At 40.2% G+C, this 20,886-nt stretch overlaps 1 protein-coding gene across 1 annotated transcript; it reads right to left on the reverse strand.

Moving 5' to 3' along the window:
• LOC145438899 (neuronal pentraxin-2-like) lies at positions 1–12,302 on the reverse strand. The gene is made up of 3 exons (XM_080316283.1): positions 11,912–12,302; positions 11,734–11,797; positions 1–1,716 (listed from the first exon to the last, which is right to left on the reverse strand). The coding sequence occupies exons 1-3, from the start codon at positions 11,975–11,977 to the stop codon at positions 1,088–1,090; spliced, it is 759 nt and encodes a 252-aa protein (XP_080172409.1). The 5' UTR covers positions 11,978–12,302; the 3' UTR covers positions 1–1,087.
• Between the last annotated feature and the right edge of the window lie 8,584 nt (positions 12,303–20,886).

Here is a 20,886-nt window from a genome sequence, read left to right on the forward strand (position 1 = left end):
ATTAACGTAAATTAAAGTATTTTTTTAAAGTTCAGTCGAAATAAGGCGGTACACTAAACATTAGACCCACTGTAGCTGTTAAGTTACAGGGAAAAAAATTACAAGCTCATCGGGGTTCATGAGGTTCTGAGGGCCCAAGACCTCCGTTTTTTGGCGGGGCTGACAAAGTGCTGTTACAGTACTGGTGGGGAATGAAGGCTCGAAATAAATCTGAAGTGGGGAATGACAACAAAATGGTTGGGAACCACTGCATTAGAGAGTGTGTGTACCATGTCTCCATACACTGATCGTTGAGCCCGTGCACCGAATATTGTGGTTGGTCACACGAAGCGGATGTTTACGGTAATCATTTAAAGTTTCGGATTTTATCGGTCAGAAATCTGAAATTAGAATATTTAGAGGTGATTTGTTTGAAGCGTCGATTTAAGAAAGTGTTTTATAGCATGCCCTATTGATAGGTATATTACTGAGTACAACGAGCCCTGCTTCAGACTGAATAGACGTCGTGGATTGCCAATTACCCAGTCGCAAAAGAATGTCTGAATCTGTAACTACCGCCAGCCTTGTCGATTCAATCATACTTCACACCCTATTGTAAAAAATGAAGGTTGTATGTGAGGAGAGCTATATTATTTATTCTCATTATATACATGCAGTCGACGACGGAACTTGTAAATTCATGAGCAGCGGGAATTGATATATTTGTAAAACATCCATTTTAACATTGGGGGTTTCACACATTATATAATGTAGCCTATATGAGGTAACAACTGAAATCAGCTCATCCCCAGATTGTTGGTTACTAAACGATATGCATCATCCTGATACGTTAAAGCATATTTCAACATTTGCACATTATTCACGATTTATAAACAAGCAAATTGCCCTAGTTAATTTTCTTCGAATAGGTTTCATTACAACCTACATTACAAAATTCTGAAGAATGTAGGTACAACAGATCTATGGGGTCATGAATCTATTTAGTAGCTACATAAAGCTATATATATATATTCGAAATGCTATATCTATTTCCCTGGTGATTATGTTCAAATAATTACATATGATGCTTACTATATATACCGATTAATCACTTGCACCTATTAATAGCCGTAGGCGCTACTCCGCCGTGAAGTTGTACGATATCTGGTGTCGGGGCGATGATATAATCAGAACTGCAATAACAGCGATTATGATACGACTTCTCAATTTCGTCCCCATCGAGGATCCTATCCCACATCATGAGGTTGGATATCTCGCCTTCATACAGCCATGTCGAACTTCCTGTCGTTCCGACCGTGCCCTGGTCGCTTCCCAAGAACAGTACTCCATTTCCCGGTATTTTCCCACGCGTGGCGTGATGTATGATGTGTTCCAGACGCGAATTGATAAAAACATACGATTTTCCGGAGTGGGCAGCAAAGGTGGCAATGCACATATGATATATTCGATTCGTAGTAAATGACGCCGTAATGCATTCTGCATGATTACTTATTAAAAATATGCAAATACGATCACTCTTCAATCCCACAAGATAATCATTTGCGGCGTGCAAGTGTATATCACTGGAATAAGACAGAATCGCGTCAAAATCGTCATGTCCGCTCTTCTTGAATGTGAAACAAGTCGTGAGTTCTTCCATGTCCGGTACAGGTTGCAAAACACGGATCAGGTCTCCCAGGCGCCGGTATGGAAAGCGATATGCCGTTTGCGGGCAACCTGAAATTCAAAACTCTGAGATAAATAAACCTTATCTGTTAATGTCAAATGAAAATATGTGTATGCGAAATAATATCGATATTACTGATGCAAAATACTCTACTTTTCGGATTACTCATGTAGGTTGTGCCTGTATACGCCAGAGGTCTCAAACACGCGGCCCGCCAGAGCATTTCGTGCTGCCCGCGACGACGTTTCAGATTTTCATTAATTTTACAACATATAAGTGCCGCATATATCTTTTAAAGTTGTAAAGGGAAAATTCCCTCTTAAACTGCTCCGATAGCCTCTCCATCCAATTTCACGGCCATGCAGTAGAGATTCCCTATTTCGCAACTTTTCCAATTCATGATGATAAACCCTGTCCCTTAGACGATAGTCGTTTACAGCACTATGCTTGGACAATTCGTGACCGACATTTTTGAGTTAGACTTTGAAGCGACTTTTATTAGGATTACTTAGACTCGGGCTGACTCGATGGCCAAATGAAAATGACCGGAGTGGACTCGGATGGACTCGGAAGTCCGTGAATTCATTAGAACCATGGACGCAACAAAATATTCGCGTGTCATGGGATAGTATTAGATCAGAAGGTCGCAGCTTGGCATTTCGCTAACTAAACAAGTAGTTATGGCAACCATTGGTAATCCGTTAGTTACATCTTGGGTCGCTTAACCATGTCATTAATGCCACTTAAAGGTAATGCGTATATACCGTAGTGGTACGCTCCAACGATGTAACGATGTTGTTCGGCGTTCCGATATTTCTATACCTATGACACATTCATTAATAGATTTACATTGTTGTTTTTCTGCTCCAATATTCGAAGGTATTTGACCATGAGCTTATCAGGAGTACATCCGGATCCTGGATTGGGCTACACTGCTAAACCCCAAATGCTGTGATAGCAGATCAATCTCTATTATCAATCTGGTAAATTCAAAATATTCATAGTAGCTGCAAAATTATAACGTGACAGCTTTTACGATAACATTATATAATGATCCGCTCACATGGCGTCTTATATCTTACAATTAATGTATATCAAATATAACAAAACTTCTATTCAAATAGTTATAAATGTGATAATTTTTCTCATGCCAGGTCTAAATTGATACAACAGTAAATCCCATTTTTATGATGAGTGTTGAATGTCAGTCTATAGGATTGGCTCACTTTCAATACGACAATTTCATCCCGTCAAATACGGCCTAGTTTGAAAGACATGGAATACTCATGTTGATGCTGCGGCCCGCGGCGTCATCAAAACTGGAAAATCGGCCCGCGAGCACATTTGAGTTTGAGACCTCTGCTGTATGCATTACTAATGCGACTTCTACTTAACAGTTTTTGACGCAAAACTACTTTCTTTTACCACTTAAGCTTTGGAGAGTAGAAAGTCCTTTCGGATGTTTGCGTATGACTTTTGTCTATGAAATTATCCTATCGACTGGGCGAAGTATGCCATGCATCATGGTAGCAAATATCTTTTCGAAAATCTCGCTATTAGTGAAGTCATCGATTATCTTTCGTTATAGCGAAGATGCATTGTGCAATTTTGAAGGTGACCCAATTCCGATTAACAACAAAATATATGCGACATATTTACTTTTCAATACCACTAACTTGAGTACTTTACTGACCTTTTCTTTCTCATTCCGCTTGAAGTCGCTAATATCTTGAAAGTTTTCAATTCTTATTGTAATTGGGTAGAAATTTAAGTCACAACTTCAACATACACTCAAGTAGCAATATACTGAATACTTTGACTACCTGCTCTCGTTCTCTGGTAAATACTTTTCGTCGAAGATTTGGTAATTGTGCTGTATAAGTGTCATTCAATATACCAAGGATGCTAATAGGTTTCCGACAACCTATATTTAAGATTTCCAGGGATTCCAGGATATCCATTCTGTTTCACAGACATTACACCAGTAGACTTAAAATCGTTATTGAACTCAGACTTGAAACCCTGAAACGTGGTTTACACGGGACAAACGGAAATTTCGTCTTCGTATGACCAACCTTCTCATTGAGCTTCATTTGAACCCAGTGGTTCCCTAACTTTTTTGGGCAGTGGCATATTAGAAAATGTATTGAACACTCGCGAAACACTTACAGGAAAATTGCATTTGAAAGAAATACGTGGTAATGCAATGAGATATGCACATTGCAATAACATCCTGATAGCTGTTGCACCCATATGGACTATATAACTCATCCATCTAGGGCTGCATTTAAAACAAATTGTATTTTTTAGGTCGCATAATTGGCTATAATTGTATAAATACTTTCCAAAAAACATGCATCAGCCTACGGACAATTACCACCCGATACATTCACCGTATACGATGGGACTGTTGGAACCAAGGTTTCCTCTAGGCTGCGCACGTGCGCAAATGCGCAGTGCTGACACGGTTTCTGCGCACAGAAAATCTAAGTCGCGCACAAAAAATCCGAAGGGATGACTTTGTTTTTAGTCTTTACGCGCTGTTGTCCAAGGGTCTGCGCAGTGAGTCGGTGAGTGTGCGCAGACTCGCCAAAAATCAGAGGAAATAGTTGGTTCAACAGCTATAGTATACGTAGTACGTAGATATTTCGTCAAAGGAGCTATATTCACCCTATATTTTCAATTGTCAATGTCAATCTACTATGACGTCACAATTGAATATTGTTACCCCGTGGCCTAAAAAAGTATGAAAAACATGTTTTAAACAAGGGCCTTGTTTCAAACATGTTTGTTTTAAATGTAACTCTACGGCCTACGTCCAACTTTGGGGAAACATCAATTTAAAATTGTGTTCGTTTCGAAAATCACTAAGCAGTTCTTGTGCAGCAAGATTGCTCGATTCACTCTCTCCATCTAAAGTTATGAACAACGAATCCAGACAAGTAGTATTGGATTGCAGGCTGAAGTCCAGGCAATGTGCTCACGTTTTGTGAAGTAATTTTTGTTTATCAGTTGATTCATTGGGATCGTGAAACGAATTATAGACTTTCTCTGACACATAACAGCCCAATTATTGCGTGACCAGTGCCCAACTCATTGTTAATGCCGCGATTGCTGGTTCTAATTTAATGATAACATGCGCTAATTTATCAGCTATGAAGCAGTTAGAGCGCTTTCGAATCGCATATGCTAGCCTGCATGCCTAATTTTTAACATTTATCAAAGTTTTTCCCCAAAAAATTACAAAACGATTCGCGGAAAACTAATGGGCCACGGCACGCAGTTTGGGGATCACTGATTTTACCGCTTATGTCGTAGGTTTTGAATGTGTTTTATTCATTGATTGCAAAATACGATCGCTACTTTGAACACTCGAAAACATGGATCCTGTCCACCAATTATATCTATTATTTCATCACATAGATGAGTGATATGATTGCGTAATCATATTGTGTTATAGTTTTTCGTATTCATGTGTGTATGTGTATCCCTTCAACAGACCGCCTAACTGAGAACCATTTGGAATAAGTCGCTGTCGTCAAGCGACCAAGCAAAGTACTGGTCACCCCTGGCATATTGCATTATCTTGCGGTCGCCTTCAACTATTCATGTACATGATATAAACTAGGGATGGTACGAACCTCTGAAAGGTTCGAGTTCGTGTGAACGCGAACCGTTTTGAAGGGTTCTGTGTGAACGCGAACGTGGTGAACCTTATGACGTTACGTGATGTCATATTGCTAATTCCAACAATACATTTTCGTAAAGTAATATATGTTGGCTACATGATAACTATGTAGCGACGACTCAGGCGGTATGCAACAATGCTTACGTACATGCTGAATACGGTGGAGTGAAAAATGAAAATTTTTGAATTTCAAAGAAGTGTCTTGATATGCGTTGCCAAATAGCAAATCAGTAAATTCTATCATAATTTTCGGTTCGTACACCCTCTATTGGTCGTGCACTTTCACCAAACGAGCCGTAAATAGCCGATTTCGCCATATCTTGATAACCGCTTACACTAGAAAGTTAGTTTTGGGCTCACAAGATGCAGAAGCAACATGTTTCTATCTCACTTCCATACAACTTATCCTTAAAAATGAACAGAAACAAGTTACAAGCAAATTTCTGATTTTATAGGTAAAATTGAGCACTGAAGCAGTGGGTAGGATGTCAAAAGCTTGTAGTGATTGATCTTATTACTGAGCATCATACCCCATCAATTACAACAGGGGCGGGCAACTTCTCCAGTCGGCGGGCCGGATATATGAAAATTAAGCACTTGGCGGGCCGGATTGTTGAATCGACATATTATTCGCCCATTTATCCACATATACAAGGTGTAAATCGTATTTAATGAATGTATGTTAACGACAGCAATGTCACTTTAAAGCCATTTCTCGCCCATAATGACGAAGACAATGTGGATTCGAGAACAGCATTGTCATATAGGCGACAGGCGTCGCCATGTCTGCTTCTCTCTGATCGATCAACACACGGTGCAATCACTAATTAAAATTTCAAGGCGTTCGATAAGCATGGTGCCCCAAATTTACCAAGATATCAATTCATTAGGGCTGAGTAGATGACGAGATAGCCTCGTTGTTCAACTATGTGGCCTATTTTATCTCGATATTGAATCCATGCGGACCGCGGCTTCTACGACATTTGAAAAGTGGCCCGCGACCCGTTTTGTGTTGGCGAACCCTGGCACAAGCGGTGTCTTACAAAAGCCTAGAAGTGTACCGTGCTACAAGTCGGCGGCTACGGAATCAAATGTAAGAAATATCGGCCTGGTGTAATTGACCATTGTAATCGACAAACGCCATGATTACCACAAACGATATTTGGGTTGAGTACATCGTAAATGCCGATAATACAAGTCTTCCCGCTTCAACGAACTTAGGCGTAATCTCCACTCTCGCACGCTGCGCAGTGCGCAAGCGCATACATGCATTGTATATAATAACATACAGTCACTAAAATTGGACGTAGTAAGCAAGTAGCGGGGAATCTCGGCAGACTGTAGCCGCGGGCCACATTTTCATATAAGACGGAAAACTGTCCGCGGGCCGGACAACATCACTTCGCGGACCGGATCCGGCCCGCGGGCCGTATGTTGCTCGCCCCTGAATTACAACTATACTTTTCAAAACTTGTCCAAACAAATGAAGCCCCCTCCGAATATAAATAGGGCTCGGGCATCAACAGTGACTTCTGAAACTGTGCCTGAAACGGCGTTCATTGGTAGTGCGGTTTGCCCGGCATTTTTACATCTACCTTGGCTAGGTTGCCAGTAAACTCGCCCCAAAGAAAATTCGGCCCAGGCAAATTCGGCCATTACATCAGTAAATTCGGCCCACCGAGAATATTGTATTATAATGTATTACCAACCGTTAACATGAATTAATTACATAATTATACTATTATTAAGTGATTTGGATGTCAGGGTACGCGTAGATCGCGTAATCACGGGAGATAGCGCGGATATTCACGGGGACCGAATTTACCGACGGTCGAATTCACCGGTCTATTCACTGGTTACTCGGACAATTCTGCCCTCGGAGAATTTTTTATAAAAATGTATTACCAACTATTAATGTGTATTAATTTCATAATTATATTATTATCAAGTGATTTGGAGAACAGGGTATGCGTATATATATATATATATATATATATATGTATATATATATGCCGATGTTTATGGGGCCGAATTTACCGAAAGCCGAATTCAATCGGTATATTCGGCCCTCGGAGAACATTGTGTGAAATTGTATTACGAACTAATAATGTGTATTATATTACATAATTATAATATTATCAAGTGATTAGGAGGTTAGGTTTAGGGTTAGGATTAGCGTTACGGTTAGGTAAGTGTTAGGATTAGGGTTAGGTTAGGTTAGGATTAGGGTCAGGTTAAGATTAGGGTTAGGATTAGGGTTAGGGTTAGGTTAGGATTAGGGTTAGGTTAGGATTAGGATAGGGTTGGGATTAGGGTTAGGTTAGGATTAGCGTTAGGGTTCAGGTTAGATAATGGTATTGTAACTGTTGTTGTTACTCTGGCCCTGGCCGAATTTACCGAGGGCCGAATTTACCGAGAGCCGAATTCACCGAGGGCCGAATTCACCGAGGGCCGAATTCACGGACGGCCAAAGTGACCGAGGGCCGAATTCGACGGGCCGAATTTACTGTGGGGCGAGTTTACTGGCAACCTTACTAGTACCGTACTCTTCAAGTTTGTTATTGTTGCCATCGTTACATTGTGGACTTCATGGTATGTAATTTCTGATTGCTGCGTCATACTTCGCCTTTCTGGTTTTACTTTTCATTCTGTTTAAATCCCTTCAGTGTGCCGTTAACTCTTGAAAAGAGGCACCCGAAAAGTCTTCGAGTTGAATAAATATTTTACTACAATGGATGTTGTATTGAAAGCTATCTTCAAGTTCTGTACCACAAACCAACTGTTCAAAAAATATTGAGTTTGTGAAAATGACCATGACTTCGAATCCGGCTCCAACTTCTTAATCATGAAAACAATTGCTTTCAAAGATATCTTTGAATTACTAATAAAAACTATAATAGGACTTTATGTACCATCAATTACTGTTATTAGTAAGTATACAGATCAGGGGGGGCAGACCGTGCCCCGCTGGTCAAATGTGGCCCGAGAGAAGGTTTTGTGTGGCCTACGTGGTAATTATCGAAATTAAATATAACATCAAGCAAAATTGCAAGGCCACCAAAATTTAATTAGCCTGATCGCGAAATTTGATGATGACTAAAACACCAGTTTCGACGTATTGGCGTAATCAGGGGCCAGCCACAGTCATCGCAGATCTTCGTATATGACCAGAAAGTAGAATATTCCGTAGCAGATTCATTTGATTGAAATTTTTCTCAGCACTCCGCACGATTTATTGTCACATTTCTTGCATTTAGTATTGGAAACCCTCCTGGAAATTATAAATACGCGTAATCTACAGAGTTGAGTCCAACTATATACTCGCAATTAGGAGATAACGTGTACTCGAAGCGAGATCGTCGGCGATAAAATATTTGCACAAAATGACAGAGTCATGTTCACGGAAACCGTCGATATTGCTATGTCTAGAACGCCAAATAATCCAGTCCTTGCCGAATGAGCCCATTGCTATACAGAGGTGACCCCAAATATAGGCAAGTAATTTATTTATTGATCGAATTCATTCATTACCTTAGAATGAATTTAGTGCTTCACGCGACCAATGCATGACTGCACACTGTACACTGTACAGTTGCACACTGAGTTTTCATGACATAATTGTTCTCAATTTTAAAGCGTTTTCATGAAGTCTTGATTTCAGTGTTACCGGAATCGTTTCGTTCCTACTGGGCGACTAAAATAAGGTTATCAACATTCAAAGTTGCCGGTGCAATGGTTCATAAATCTCATGTGCTCCTTTGGCCGAAAAGTTTGGCCAACCCTGACATAGATACAATTGTACATTATTTGCAAATCGCAATTCAGTTGCAGAGAGGAAGAAAGAAGCAATATGCATCTTCGCGATGCAGTCACAAATTGATGTAAATTTTGGAATTATAGCATGATATTGTGACAGAGCAAATAAATCGTCTGGTTGTAAAATTGATGTAAATATAACCTAACGCTAGTTCCAACTTGACAAAATTAAAAATATATCTAGTGTAGCTTAGGCTTACCATATTTCGGAAATGAAAAAAGAGGACACATTTTCAGAAATTTCAGACATGCAAAACTGGAGAAGAATTCTCAAAAACCGGTAAATTTTTCCCACTTCATGATCGGTTGACTAAAAAAAAAAGGTCATCACTTCCGCACTCCACATTGCCAGGTGGATGACTAAAAAAAAAGGTCTTCTTTTCGCTCAGAGCTGATATCACCACATTTCCCTCCGAAATACCCGCCGGAGCTTCACTTCTGCGCTAATTTGCGGCATATCACTCGCAATTTCCTCTAAATCTGACCTAAATTTTCAAAAAAAGAGGACAAAATCTCTCAAAAAAGAGGACAAAAGGGCGTCCTCCGAGGACACTTTCAAAAAAGTCAAAAAAGAGGACAAATCCTCTTAAAAGAGGACGTATGGTAAGCCTAGTGTAGCTTAGCTGCTTGGGTCGAACAAATGATTAAGAAAGACTGCAAGTCCTATTCTTTGAATAATTGACTAGGTGCAGGTAGATGCTATTTGACTACTTCCTAAATTTCGCTAACTACCAATGTATTTTAGTAGCGAGTGTGTGTGTGCCTGTAATCAGTAGCCTACAGTGTGTAATGAGAAAATTAGTAAGATGTATCTATGTCTTAGTTGCTAACTCATACATAAGAGCGACACTTTGATTGTTTTATTTTATTTAATTATACAGGATGGTATATAAGTCGTGTTTCAATGATTGATACTTATCAGGTTATTAGAGAGTCCAAGTTATAAAAACTGATAAAATATGAAAAAAGGTAGGCAATCTTTCGTGATTAGTGAATAATTCGAGCTGTGCCACAATGAAACAATTCTTCATGCCATCGTTAATCATATTTTTCATATGCTTGATGGTTATATGATACTCATTTAACCGTCACTCTGGCATATAATCTTCGAAGTAAATTGATAATACTGTCGGAGTCGGGGTTGGAGTCGGAGTCGGGGTCGGTAGTTTTAAAGACTCGGGAGTCGGAGTCAGAGCCGGAGTCGGTACGTTTAAAGACTCAGGAGTCGGAGTCGGAGTCGGTCCATTGAAGATGTGTGGAGTCGGAATCGGAGTTGGAGTCGATGGTAAAATTTCTCGACTCCACAGCCATGGATACTAGTACAAATTTTTTCTGTTTCCAATACAGAAATCATGTTTGTGTTTTGAATGTGGATTTCCAACTTTAGTGTTTTCAATCAGGAGCCTTGTGATACATGTGTGTACATGTTAGTAAGAAATCTCTTGACGGTCACTGTTTTAAACTTATCGCTATATCGCGAGGCCGCACTACCGATGAACGCCGTTGTAAATACAGTTTTAGCAGTCACTATTCGATGCCCATCCCTATTTATACTAGAAAGGGGCTTCGTTTGTTTGAGCAAGTTTTGAAAAATAGTTGTAATTGATGGCGTATGTTGCTTAGTCATAAGATCAATCACTACACGCTTTTGACATCCCACCAACTGCTTCAGTGCCTAATTTTACCTATAAAATCGGTAATTTGCTGCTGTTCGTGCTTCGGAGTAAGTTGTATGGAAGAAAGATAGAAACCTGTTGCTTCTGCATCTTTTAAGCCCACAATTAACTTTCTAGTGTAAGCGGTTATCAAGATACGGCAAAACTTATTTATTTTCGGCTCGTTTGGTGAAAGTGCACGACTATAGAGGGTGTACGAACCAAAAATTAGGATAGAATTTATTGAGTTGATATTTGGCACCACATATCAAGACACTTTTTTTAAATTCAAAAATCTTCATCTTTCACTCCACCCTAATACTGAATTTTTAAAAACCACCTGATGTATCAACAGGAACAATCAAATGTTCTAATAATTCCACAAAATCAATATCTTGTGTCGCTTTGCCAACGCAATTTCGACGAAGAATCGGCAAAACCGGACAAAAGTATTTTCAATAGTTAAACACTGGTTTCTATGTACTGGCATTATACATTATCTCAAGCACAAGTTATGCAGTAGCCAACACCCAAAGCGGATGGTTTTGCTTATTATGATACAATAAGGTTATCAAATCAAGATATATCAAGTACGCGTGATAGACATCGATGCAGTTTTCATATCAATTTCTTTGATGTAAAATTGTAAATAATTGATTGGTTGACTAAGCAGATTTCGCTGACTTCCCACATGTAGTATGTTTCGTGGTTGTGGGCAAAGCTGACAACAGAGACATCCGAAGTTGAAATGTAAACAATCTCAACCAAAGACGGTGTAATGACGTGATAAATTCTAATACACGAAAAAGGTGCAGGGCAGTGCAGAACCTACCAAGAGGTTCACACACAGAACGTTAACGCGAACCTCGATTTCACACCATCCCTAAAATTAACGTAACGTCACCTACTTTTAGATGTTCCTGCAGCAGGCTGAGGTTTCATGCGTAGCTCGTTTTGAAATTCCAGATCGTGCTGTTATTCGAAAAACATTTGCAGGTTGTGCGCGTGCATTTATATATATATTTAGTTTATATTAGTTTATATTTTATTTTGTTTATAATAATACACTAACCTAGGTGTACGCACCTTTAAGATCTCGTCCGAACCTTGAGTTAAGGTTACAAAAACCAATAAAAGATATGGAATTATCATGTTCGAATCGCGGAGAACTTGATTTAATACTTGAGCAGTTGATTTGTCGATTAGGTAACCACGAGTAGTTCTTGCATAAAATCACCACAAATTCTATTTATAGGTATCGTCATCATTGTTACCAATTTTTAACGAGATGGCGAGTCTATTGAACGCCAGTAATTCATATCGTACAGCGTCAGCAACTATACATATAGGATTGCTATGGAATGCTACAACCGATTGGTCTGACTTCTAGAATCTGTCTAATTACACGATTTCCAAGCATTACCTATTGAGAAATGAAAATCGCATGACATTATAAATGTTTTAACAACATAAGTTTGACATTGTCGACGCCTGAAGCATAGGATATAATACACGATGCTCGAATAAATGATCCACATTGATTGAATTTGGTCAATATTGAACCTGGAGATACATAGAGACGGAAGTGGCATGTCAGAAAAACAGTAGGAGGCATTGTAAACATCTCATATAGATCATGCGTATAAGTTACCAATTGTCCGTTTCAAGTACTAATAAAGTATCTCGTTGCTATTCGAAGATTAATGATATTATCTTTGTTATTAGAAATCAAATATGCTCAATCGGCCTCAGGGAGGGAACATTTTATAATAACGGATTTGGACTTTCCAGATTTTCTCTCCCGACATAATTACGATAAAATTGTAAGTAATATTAAATTAAAATCTAAACAAAATATCCTGGAATGCAATAATGCCTTTTTTAATTGTCACGCAAGCATTGCATATTCTAAGCCTTGGGCAACTCTTAGATATAAAAAAAAATCAAGTAGTTTCTAGGAATCTAGGAAGATCAAGTGTTGAACTGCTTGATTTTGATGTTGATACTGCAGAAATCACTGCATATCCCCGGTGCACTGCTTCACAAGAGTTATTTTGTTGATTTGGCAGTGGTTAGAGCAGACCTGGGAAAAGTGCGGCCCGCGGAGATATTTTGAGCGGCCCGCGACAAGTTGCTTGGAATTCAAAACATAAAACCTACTTATGAATATTGCTGCGTGGAATTAAACCATAGACTGTATGAACTGAACCGGAACGGAAATTGGCTTAATTTGAAGCCTGTTCTTTCACGCAGCATACGTTTAACGCATCCGTATTCCAAATTCAAAATAAAACAATTGCATCAAAGTATGCCGTAACAATTAAAGTCACAAGAAGTCACTCTTTCGATGTAGTTTAGTTCAAACCTTCTTTTTTTTGACATTGTCACATTACGTATAACACGGCCAGTGATTCATATTCAATTCGTTGCCGAAAGGAATGTGGCGATGCGTGGTAGCCTACATTGGGGGAAATAGCCAACCACTCCATAGGAGAATAAATGGTTATCGACATGATATTTCTAAACGAAGCACATCGAAGCCTGTCGGTGAGCACTTTTATTCGGCAGGACACTCTGAAAATGACATGATTGTCAACGTGTTGGCCGGGAACATCGAGGACTCAACGCTGCGCCAGGCCTCTGAACAAAAATACATCGACCGATTTAATACGTTCCATCAAGGCCTTAATATAGATCGCGGGTGCATGTCACATTACACCATGCGAATCTGCAGTTGAGAAATTCGGTGCATATGCATTTAATCGCTGTATATACGCGATCGAACCTCATTTTCAGTGCCACAACTTGCTGTAGTCGTTTCAAATTACAATTTCGATTTTAATGTCTATGACGTCATCAAAGTACACACTCTTCGGACCTGAAAGTTATTTTTTCTGTGATGACACAATATGCGTATATGTTTCAATTCGGAATCGTTTTGCGCTATTTTCACTTTAACACCTGACGAAGGAGCGGAGCACCGAAGGCTTGTGTGATAAATAAATTATTACGTTGCAAGTGGACGTTAAATAAGGTGTGAAAGCAACCAAGATCAAATTGTTACGTGACACGTTTTCAAATCCCTAATTCGTGAAACAAGTCAATCAGTGCTCGTTTTTACTATGAGACATCATCATCTATGAAGGGTGATCGCCTTGATCGGACATGTCAAGCTGAAATTCAAAGATATGGAGCACTAATAAAACTGCAAGTTTCGCTCAACGACAATACGATTTCACCAGCCTCACACTGTTTGGAAGGCAGCGACCAAGACAATAAGCTCTGTAGTATCAAGCATACATTTTAATGTCTTAATATAAAAACGTGTATAGGGGTTTTAAAGTGAGTTCAAAATGTATCAAATAGAACGGAAATAAATATTATTTATTGGTAATTAACCGTCACTTTCTCATTATCTGATATCAACTCATCCACTGAGGAGCATCAATGTTTTCTATTTAGAAATGAAATTATTACTCTGGAGAATATTACTAAACATTTTTACTCGGCCCGCCGACGTATTTTCTGTTTCTCATTTGGCCCGTGGAGGAAATAATTGCCCAATGCCCACCCCTGGGTTAGAGCCTTTTGGCAGACTCTGGTCCTTAGTGAAGGTTAGCAAATTGATTGAGACGAATTCAAACAAACATCATGATTCCGTCTCTGTAACGTAATCATGACAATTAAAATATAAAGCTATCTAGATTCTAGACAGAAAAAATTCGGCTAGTTGCTCGGTTCACTGACCATATTGAGCAGTTATGAAAATCCCGTTCCATACTAATGACAGAGCATGCGTGATTTCTGAGGTACGGAGTAAAGAAGCTGTGTCTAGAAACAGTAACGCAGCGAAGCCCCGTGACAGTAATAAACTATTCTCAGGTTCATTATTGTACATGCGTGGTTTGAAGGTATCTTTTTTGTGACTAGTACGTCACCACGGGTAGAATCCAGTCGACATTTTCAGATGCGCAATGTTTTTATTTGATGTCGGGAACAGATGAAACCCCACAGCAAACTCTAAGGATGCCAAGCTCAATTAGGGTCATGAGTAAGATTTAACCCAGGGGTGTCAAACTCAACAGACGTGGCGGGTCGGATTCAAAACTTTATATCGCAGGTGGGCTGCACCAGTCAAATGATTCGAAAATATTACCTCAAAATCCATGCCCATGTTTTTCATTTTTAACACTTTATTATCAAGACTACAAACACTGCAGCTTACTACATTATATTACGGAAAATAAAGGTTCTATTCTAGCTTCAACTTTATTGGCAAACAATGGAATTGGCAGTAATACGATTGGGCGCCAGAAACCGACAACATTGGCTCTAACGATGATATAAATTGGAAGGTTTCTATTCTGGCTTTGTTTTAGTCGCATACGGAGTCCACCCTGCGTATGTGTTGTGAGAAATATAAAAGATTTAACTGTAAACACGAACGTTGGAATCTACTATATATAATATTATTGCGATTCGGGCTTTTCTCGAGGTCGGAAGTGATGTAGCAGTAAGACCACAGATATCTAAATTATATTTCTGTAATTCGCTCCATGTAAACTGCATAGGGGTGTCGCATTGGCGTTTTCCCTTCCGTGAATAACTCATTTTTAGTCAATTCTTCCATAAACTCTCAGTTCAATATGCACTTTTTTCCTTCCCGGAATTGGGTGTCAATGCCAGTCACTTGCTCGTAATGGTGACTAGAAACCACAGCACCGCTGTTGTGTAGTTATAATGTTGCCTTCGCACACACTCGACATTCGCTGTCTTGAGAAGTTATATTTAATGGACACATTTCCTACTGAAAATATCAAGATTTGTTAGATTTGTGCTGTATATTACTCGCATTGTCAATTTCAATCGATTCGGAATTGCTTCGCGGGCCGGATGAAAGCATATGGCGTGCCGGATGCGGCCCACAGGCCGTATGTTCGACACCCCTAATTCAACCCATTTGTTTGTTTGCTTGCGGGTCGAACCAGACAAATACATGCCAAAATGTCACCTCCAAATACAACCCTTTATTTTTCAATGGAATTGATCGGTATCAAATACTTAATCTTGCTGGACTAATCTCTTCCATTGCACTTTTCCATATATCACGTATGCGGATGTTGTCAGTAACGAAGTAGGCTACTTCATAATCAGACGAAGCGACACCATCTCGGTATAAACGTCGACTTCGACCCGAGATCCGACATACACTATCTCCTTCCGGTATTTACACCCATGAGTGTCGCTTTCCCGTGTTCAAAATATTTCGTGAGTGATTTTCGAGTTACGTTTTTTAATTGGAGTTCGAAATTGCACAGTGTGTTCTTCTGTATGCCTGCGAATTGCAATTCATTCCTGCGCATAACAGTTACTCAACAGGGCTTTGCAAACATTGATCGTGAAATGCTGCAACTGTTCTGTGGACGGCTATGACTTTCATCTGTTGCTCAACAGCACAAGTCCGATTTTAACCGATTCGTTTGAGCGGGAATCTTCCATGTTCCAAATCGCTTAGTCGCCGCTGGACAGACTGGTAGCGAGTGCATCAATATGTATGAAATTATTTTTTTGGTCTGCTATGCGGAATATGTTGCGAAGTAAAAATAGCACGATAATTTTCGGAGGCTAAAATGTGAACGGAATGAAAGCTGCATGGGTGAACTCAAGTATCACATTAGGCACAAAAGTCTCGTGAAATCGGTGGAAATCGTACACCTCGAAAAAGTTTGAAGTTCTCATCGACGATACTGTCCTAGCTATGAACACTTACTTATTCCTCACTGCTGCAGTTTCTCAACGCGACCACAATCGTGTAGTCCCATTTCGTTGGGTTGACACGTCACTAACTTTGCTTCCGCATTATGCAACAGCAAGAAGCAATGACGCACGATATCGAGTAACCTCGATATCTTAGAAATCGCAAGTGTGTTACATTTCATAATTTATTTATTTTTCGGCCGAAGTGCGTATACGGAAGATAATGACTTCAATGGTTCAACTTCAAGTTCAGACCACATCATGTTTAGAGCGCAGTTCCCCTTCTTCACTCATAAAGTGATTATATGGTGTCACGTAATAAAACGAAATGGTAATGCTGTAATTTGATTCTATCAATAAATTATGTGGCTTGATTACGCAGTTCTGGTGTTACGCACTGTTGTCCAAGGGACCGCATATAGTGAGGGGGTGTGTTTGCGCAGACTCGTGAAGAGGGCAAATTGCTTGGGATGCCATATTTTATCGAATAATAATACAATAATATGTGCTGTTAACCCACAACAGGTGTATTTTTGTTTTTACTCTTGCCATATGGAACAGGATCGCAGACCGAGCAACGTTCCATATTCCTGTCCGTGATTACCACGGAAGTTGCAATGTTCTCGAAGTATTACTGTCAACACGTTTAACACATCAGCTGATGCCGTATGACTCTCCGTTACATTACACCAGTGGTTCTTAACCTTGCCTCCAGCGCCCCCCAAGGGGCGCTGGCGATTTTGAAAGGGGGCGGAAACGCTCAGGGGGCGATATGGGGGGCGCTGGGCTCAGGGGGCGGTATGGGGGGCGCTGGAGAAAAATGGCTTCGCAGTAGATGATGTGGTGGTAGGACATCTCCCTAATGAGTATTCAGAACAAATTAACACCGAAAACTTCGACATATAGGTTTAATTGTCCATTGGCGCCTAAATGACTGGCACCGAATGTTCCTGTCTTGGGAATCTGAACCCCAGAAGACGAATTCCATCTGGCAGGGAAAAATTACATGCCAATGATCCCAATTTGAAATCGTGTGCGTCTTTTAGTTTAGTACGATTGGGCGACAGGGATATCTAAAGCTAGATATTCCTGTTGGACGATATCCCTGTTGGGCGATTCTATATTTTTTGATATAGCAGACAGGAGGTCACGAAATAACATCATGCAACGAAGTCATGCCACCGGGTTCGCCCGCCCAAATATGTTTAATTATTAGTTACGGGCCCTACAGTTTCCAATACACCTCACAATGTTCGCTCTACGTTTTGACGAGTCTGCGCACACCCAAAAACTCACTGCGCTGACCCTTGGACAACAGTGCGTAACGACTAAAAAAGGTCATAACTTTGGATTTGTTGTGCGCAACGTAGATTTTCTGTGCGCAGAGACCGGCTCAGCACTGCGCACGTGCGCAGCTTAGAGGGAACATTGCACCTCACTCAGCTTTGTAGAGAGGACAAGAAATTGATTGCAATATATATGCAATTCCCGATCTTACTGACCGATTTGATCATGAATTATCGAAAGTTTTCGCGCTTCGCACTGGCTCGCTAAACAGTACAGCTGATTTCGTGGCTAAAGCGATCAACGTGATGGGGGGCGGTTGGTTTATCACCCCATGGGAGTCCAAGACCCAAGTTTTTTCGGGGGCCTGACGAAGTGCCGTTTCGTTCCTGCCAACGGGTATACGCCCGAAGATGTATAATTATTATAGAGGGGTCCTACCTTTTCAATCACACATCACTCAGCTCTACCAGTAAATCTGTTTACGTGAGCGGAGAGAGGATAAAAATTGATATCAGTATACATGCAATTCCCGATCATATTGACCAATTCAATCATTAATTATTGAAATTTTCCGCGCTTCGCGCGTCTGGGCGAGAATAGCTGGCTCAGTAAACGGACACCCAATGTAGATGACTAGTATCAGCAAATAGCGGATAGCCGAAGGAGGGTCTGGCGGCGAAGCCCCCCGGAAGTCTGACTTATCACCCGATGGGGGGCCACAGACTAACGTTCATTTTTTTTGGTGGGGGGGGGGGTGACGAAGTGCTGTTACGGCCCTGGTAACGTATTAATTGTACCCACGAGCACGCCCGAGTATGTTTAATTATTAATTACGTGCCCTTTATTTACCCATATAACAGCTCACTCAGCGCTACTGGTAAATCTGATTACGTGGGCTGAGGGGAAAAAAGTTTATAGCGACTTATATATGTAATTGCCACCTATTCATTGATGCATTATAGAAAATTTTGGTACCTTAGGGCGACCAGGCCACACAAACTTTGCCTACCATCGAAATCACGCTACGGCGTTCTTGGGGGCGAAGCCCTCAGAAGTTTGGTTTATCACGCTTTGGGTACGCAAGGCAGTAGTTTTTGGGGGGTAGACGAAGTGCTGTTACGGCCCTCCCTCTTGGTCATTGTCTTTATTACATTCCTTACAATATGATGTTGGGGGGCGCTGGAGCACGAAAATTTTTGAAAGAGGGCGCCGGAGGAAAAAAGGTTAAAAACCACTGCATTACACAATAGTAGCATACGCGAACAGCTAGACGCAATTACTGATGTCACTGTTTTCGCCTCATTTATTGGCGACAAGAAGAGATACACATTTAGAAAAAACTACTTTGATACTGTACAGTACAGTTTTGTCACCAAAATATTTGCAGCTTAAGGCTAAGTAAAATATATGTACTATATGTGCTATCTGTTTAAAACGCGAAATTCCGCCCTGTAGATTTCAAGGGGCCTTGGAAAAGAAACATTTTTTCAAACTGTACTGAAATATTTACGATTAAATATACTGGTAGATTGGGGCTTCTTCATTTGAATGCAATTTTGCATATTTTGAATTATTGTTGAGATTACATAAACTACCAGTGGAAGCGGGTGGCGCAGTTGGTTAAACTATAGGGTTTCCTGTTTTTTCCAATTTAATAAATTAAAAGTGTCATCGTAGAACGCCTGAATGTCCTCTTTTTTGGGAAATTTGTCCTCTTCTTCCAGAAAAACTGTTAAGATGTGATCAAGAACTGGACTCTGATGCCCTAATTTGATGGATTTGAGAGGCATTTAGAGGTATACGCAAGTCAATATAGAATAAAATCAAGCAACATTACTCCCGAGTCCTTACCAACTGTAATTAAGAAGTACCATGTGCTATTTACGAAACATGTATATTGTATTGTATGCAGTTACCATGGCACTTAGAGGTGAAGTGAATAGCTCCCGAAAATGTTCACGTACTCATAAGTCTCCCGAAGGGGATCTTCAAGAGCCCATTGAAAGAAATCGTTGAACTCACTCGAATTGCTGGATGTGTACTAATTGTGACTGATAACAGCGAAGTGGAAATAGACTAATGTATGGAAATTAATAACGATTTTGCTGATGTAGCTTATACTGACTCTGCTTATAACGAAGATTTACAAAATTAACAGAATTGTGGGGTAAATAATCCTAGAAGTATGTTGCGCAATTGCTTGATTGCGATTCGCTCCAGCGATATTCTCTCCGAATCCTCTTGGATCAGAATGAGTATATTATAGGGCACTTCGTCGGTTACTCGACTAGTCGAGTTGAGCACAGGAATCCAACCAATCGCAGCGAGAACATACATGCGTAGGAGAGGAGGAATTAAGATGCCTCATCGCTTGCTACTACTACAGATATACATACTACTGATATACTACAGATTTATTGACCCCGTCAGTGCCCGAAATCAATTTCTCGCAATGGAAGTCAAGAAATGCAGTTGAAAGCATTGCTGACCCAACACCTATAGCAGTGGTTTCCAAACTTTTTCAGCTCGCGTCACACTAGAAAAATCATAAAACACTTATGATCAAAGTTTCGTTTAAAATGTTTTTGCGAAGGATGTGCTGTGATCCTAGTTTGGACGACTTAAACGTGGTTGCATTGTGAATGACCAGAGCCGCGTTTAGTGGTAAATTCCAAGCAGTTCCTCTCCTTTGCAGCGTTTAATTTCAGTCAAAACAGAAAGGATATGTTAATATGACCATGAAGATATACAAGGCAATGAAATTTATATTGCTTTGGCACCGATCATCAAGTGTTTTACTTAGACGTCTGATGTGTGGTCCATTTTTGTTGTATGTGACAGCTTTATCAAAATACTTTTCCATACTGTTACTACACACCATTGATTCAGTGTGATAGATGGTCACTGAAATTGTCTCCTACGGGACATTTTCAATACACCATGAGTTCAACTTTGGGTCCCCGCCTTCTACAATAGAACCTCTGACCTATAGCCACAGAGCATTGGACTCTCCCCCC

Source organism: Botryllus schlosseri, chromosome 5 (genome assembly GCF_051294905.1).
Source record: "Botryllus schlosseri isolate E-star chromosome 5, Bs_hap1, whole genome shotgun sequence".
NCBI classification, from domain to species: domain Eukaryota; kingdom Metazoa; phylum Chordata; class Ascidiacea; order Stolidobranchia; family Styelidae; genus Botryllus; species Botryllus schlosseri.

Excerpts from the sequence above, each read along its gene's own strand:
- LOC145438899 (XM_080316283.1), bottom strand. The coding sequence starts at position 11,977 with ATGATAATTCCATATCTTTTATTGGTTTTTGTAACCTTAACTCAAGGT. Across the intron at positions 11,798-11,911 it reads GTTCGGACGAGATCTTAAAG|CACGATCTGGAATTTCAAAA; the intron begins GTGCGTACACCT and ends TTCGAATAACAG. Across the intron at positions 1,717-11,733 it reads TGCTGCAGGAACATCTAAAA|GTTGCCCGCAAACGGCATAT; the intron begins GTAGGTGACGTT and ends TTTGAATTTCAG.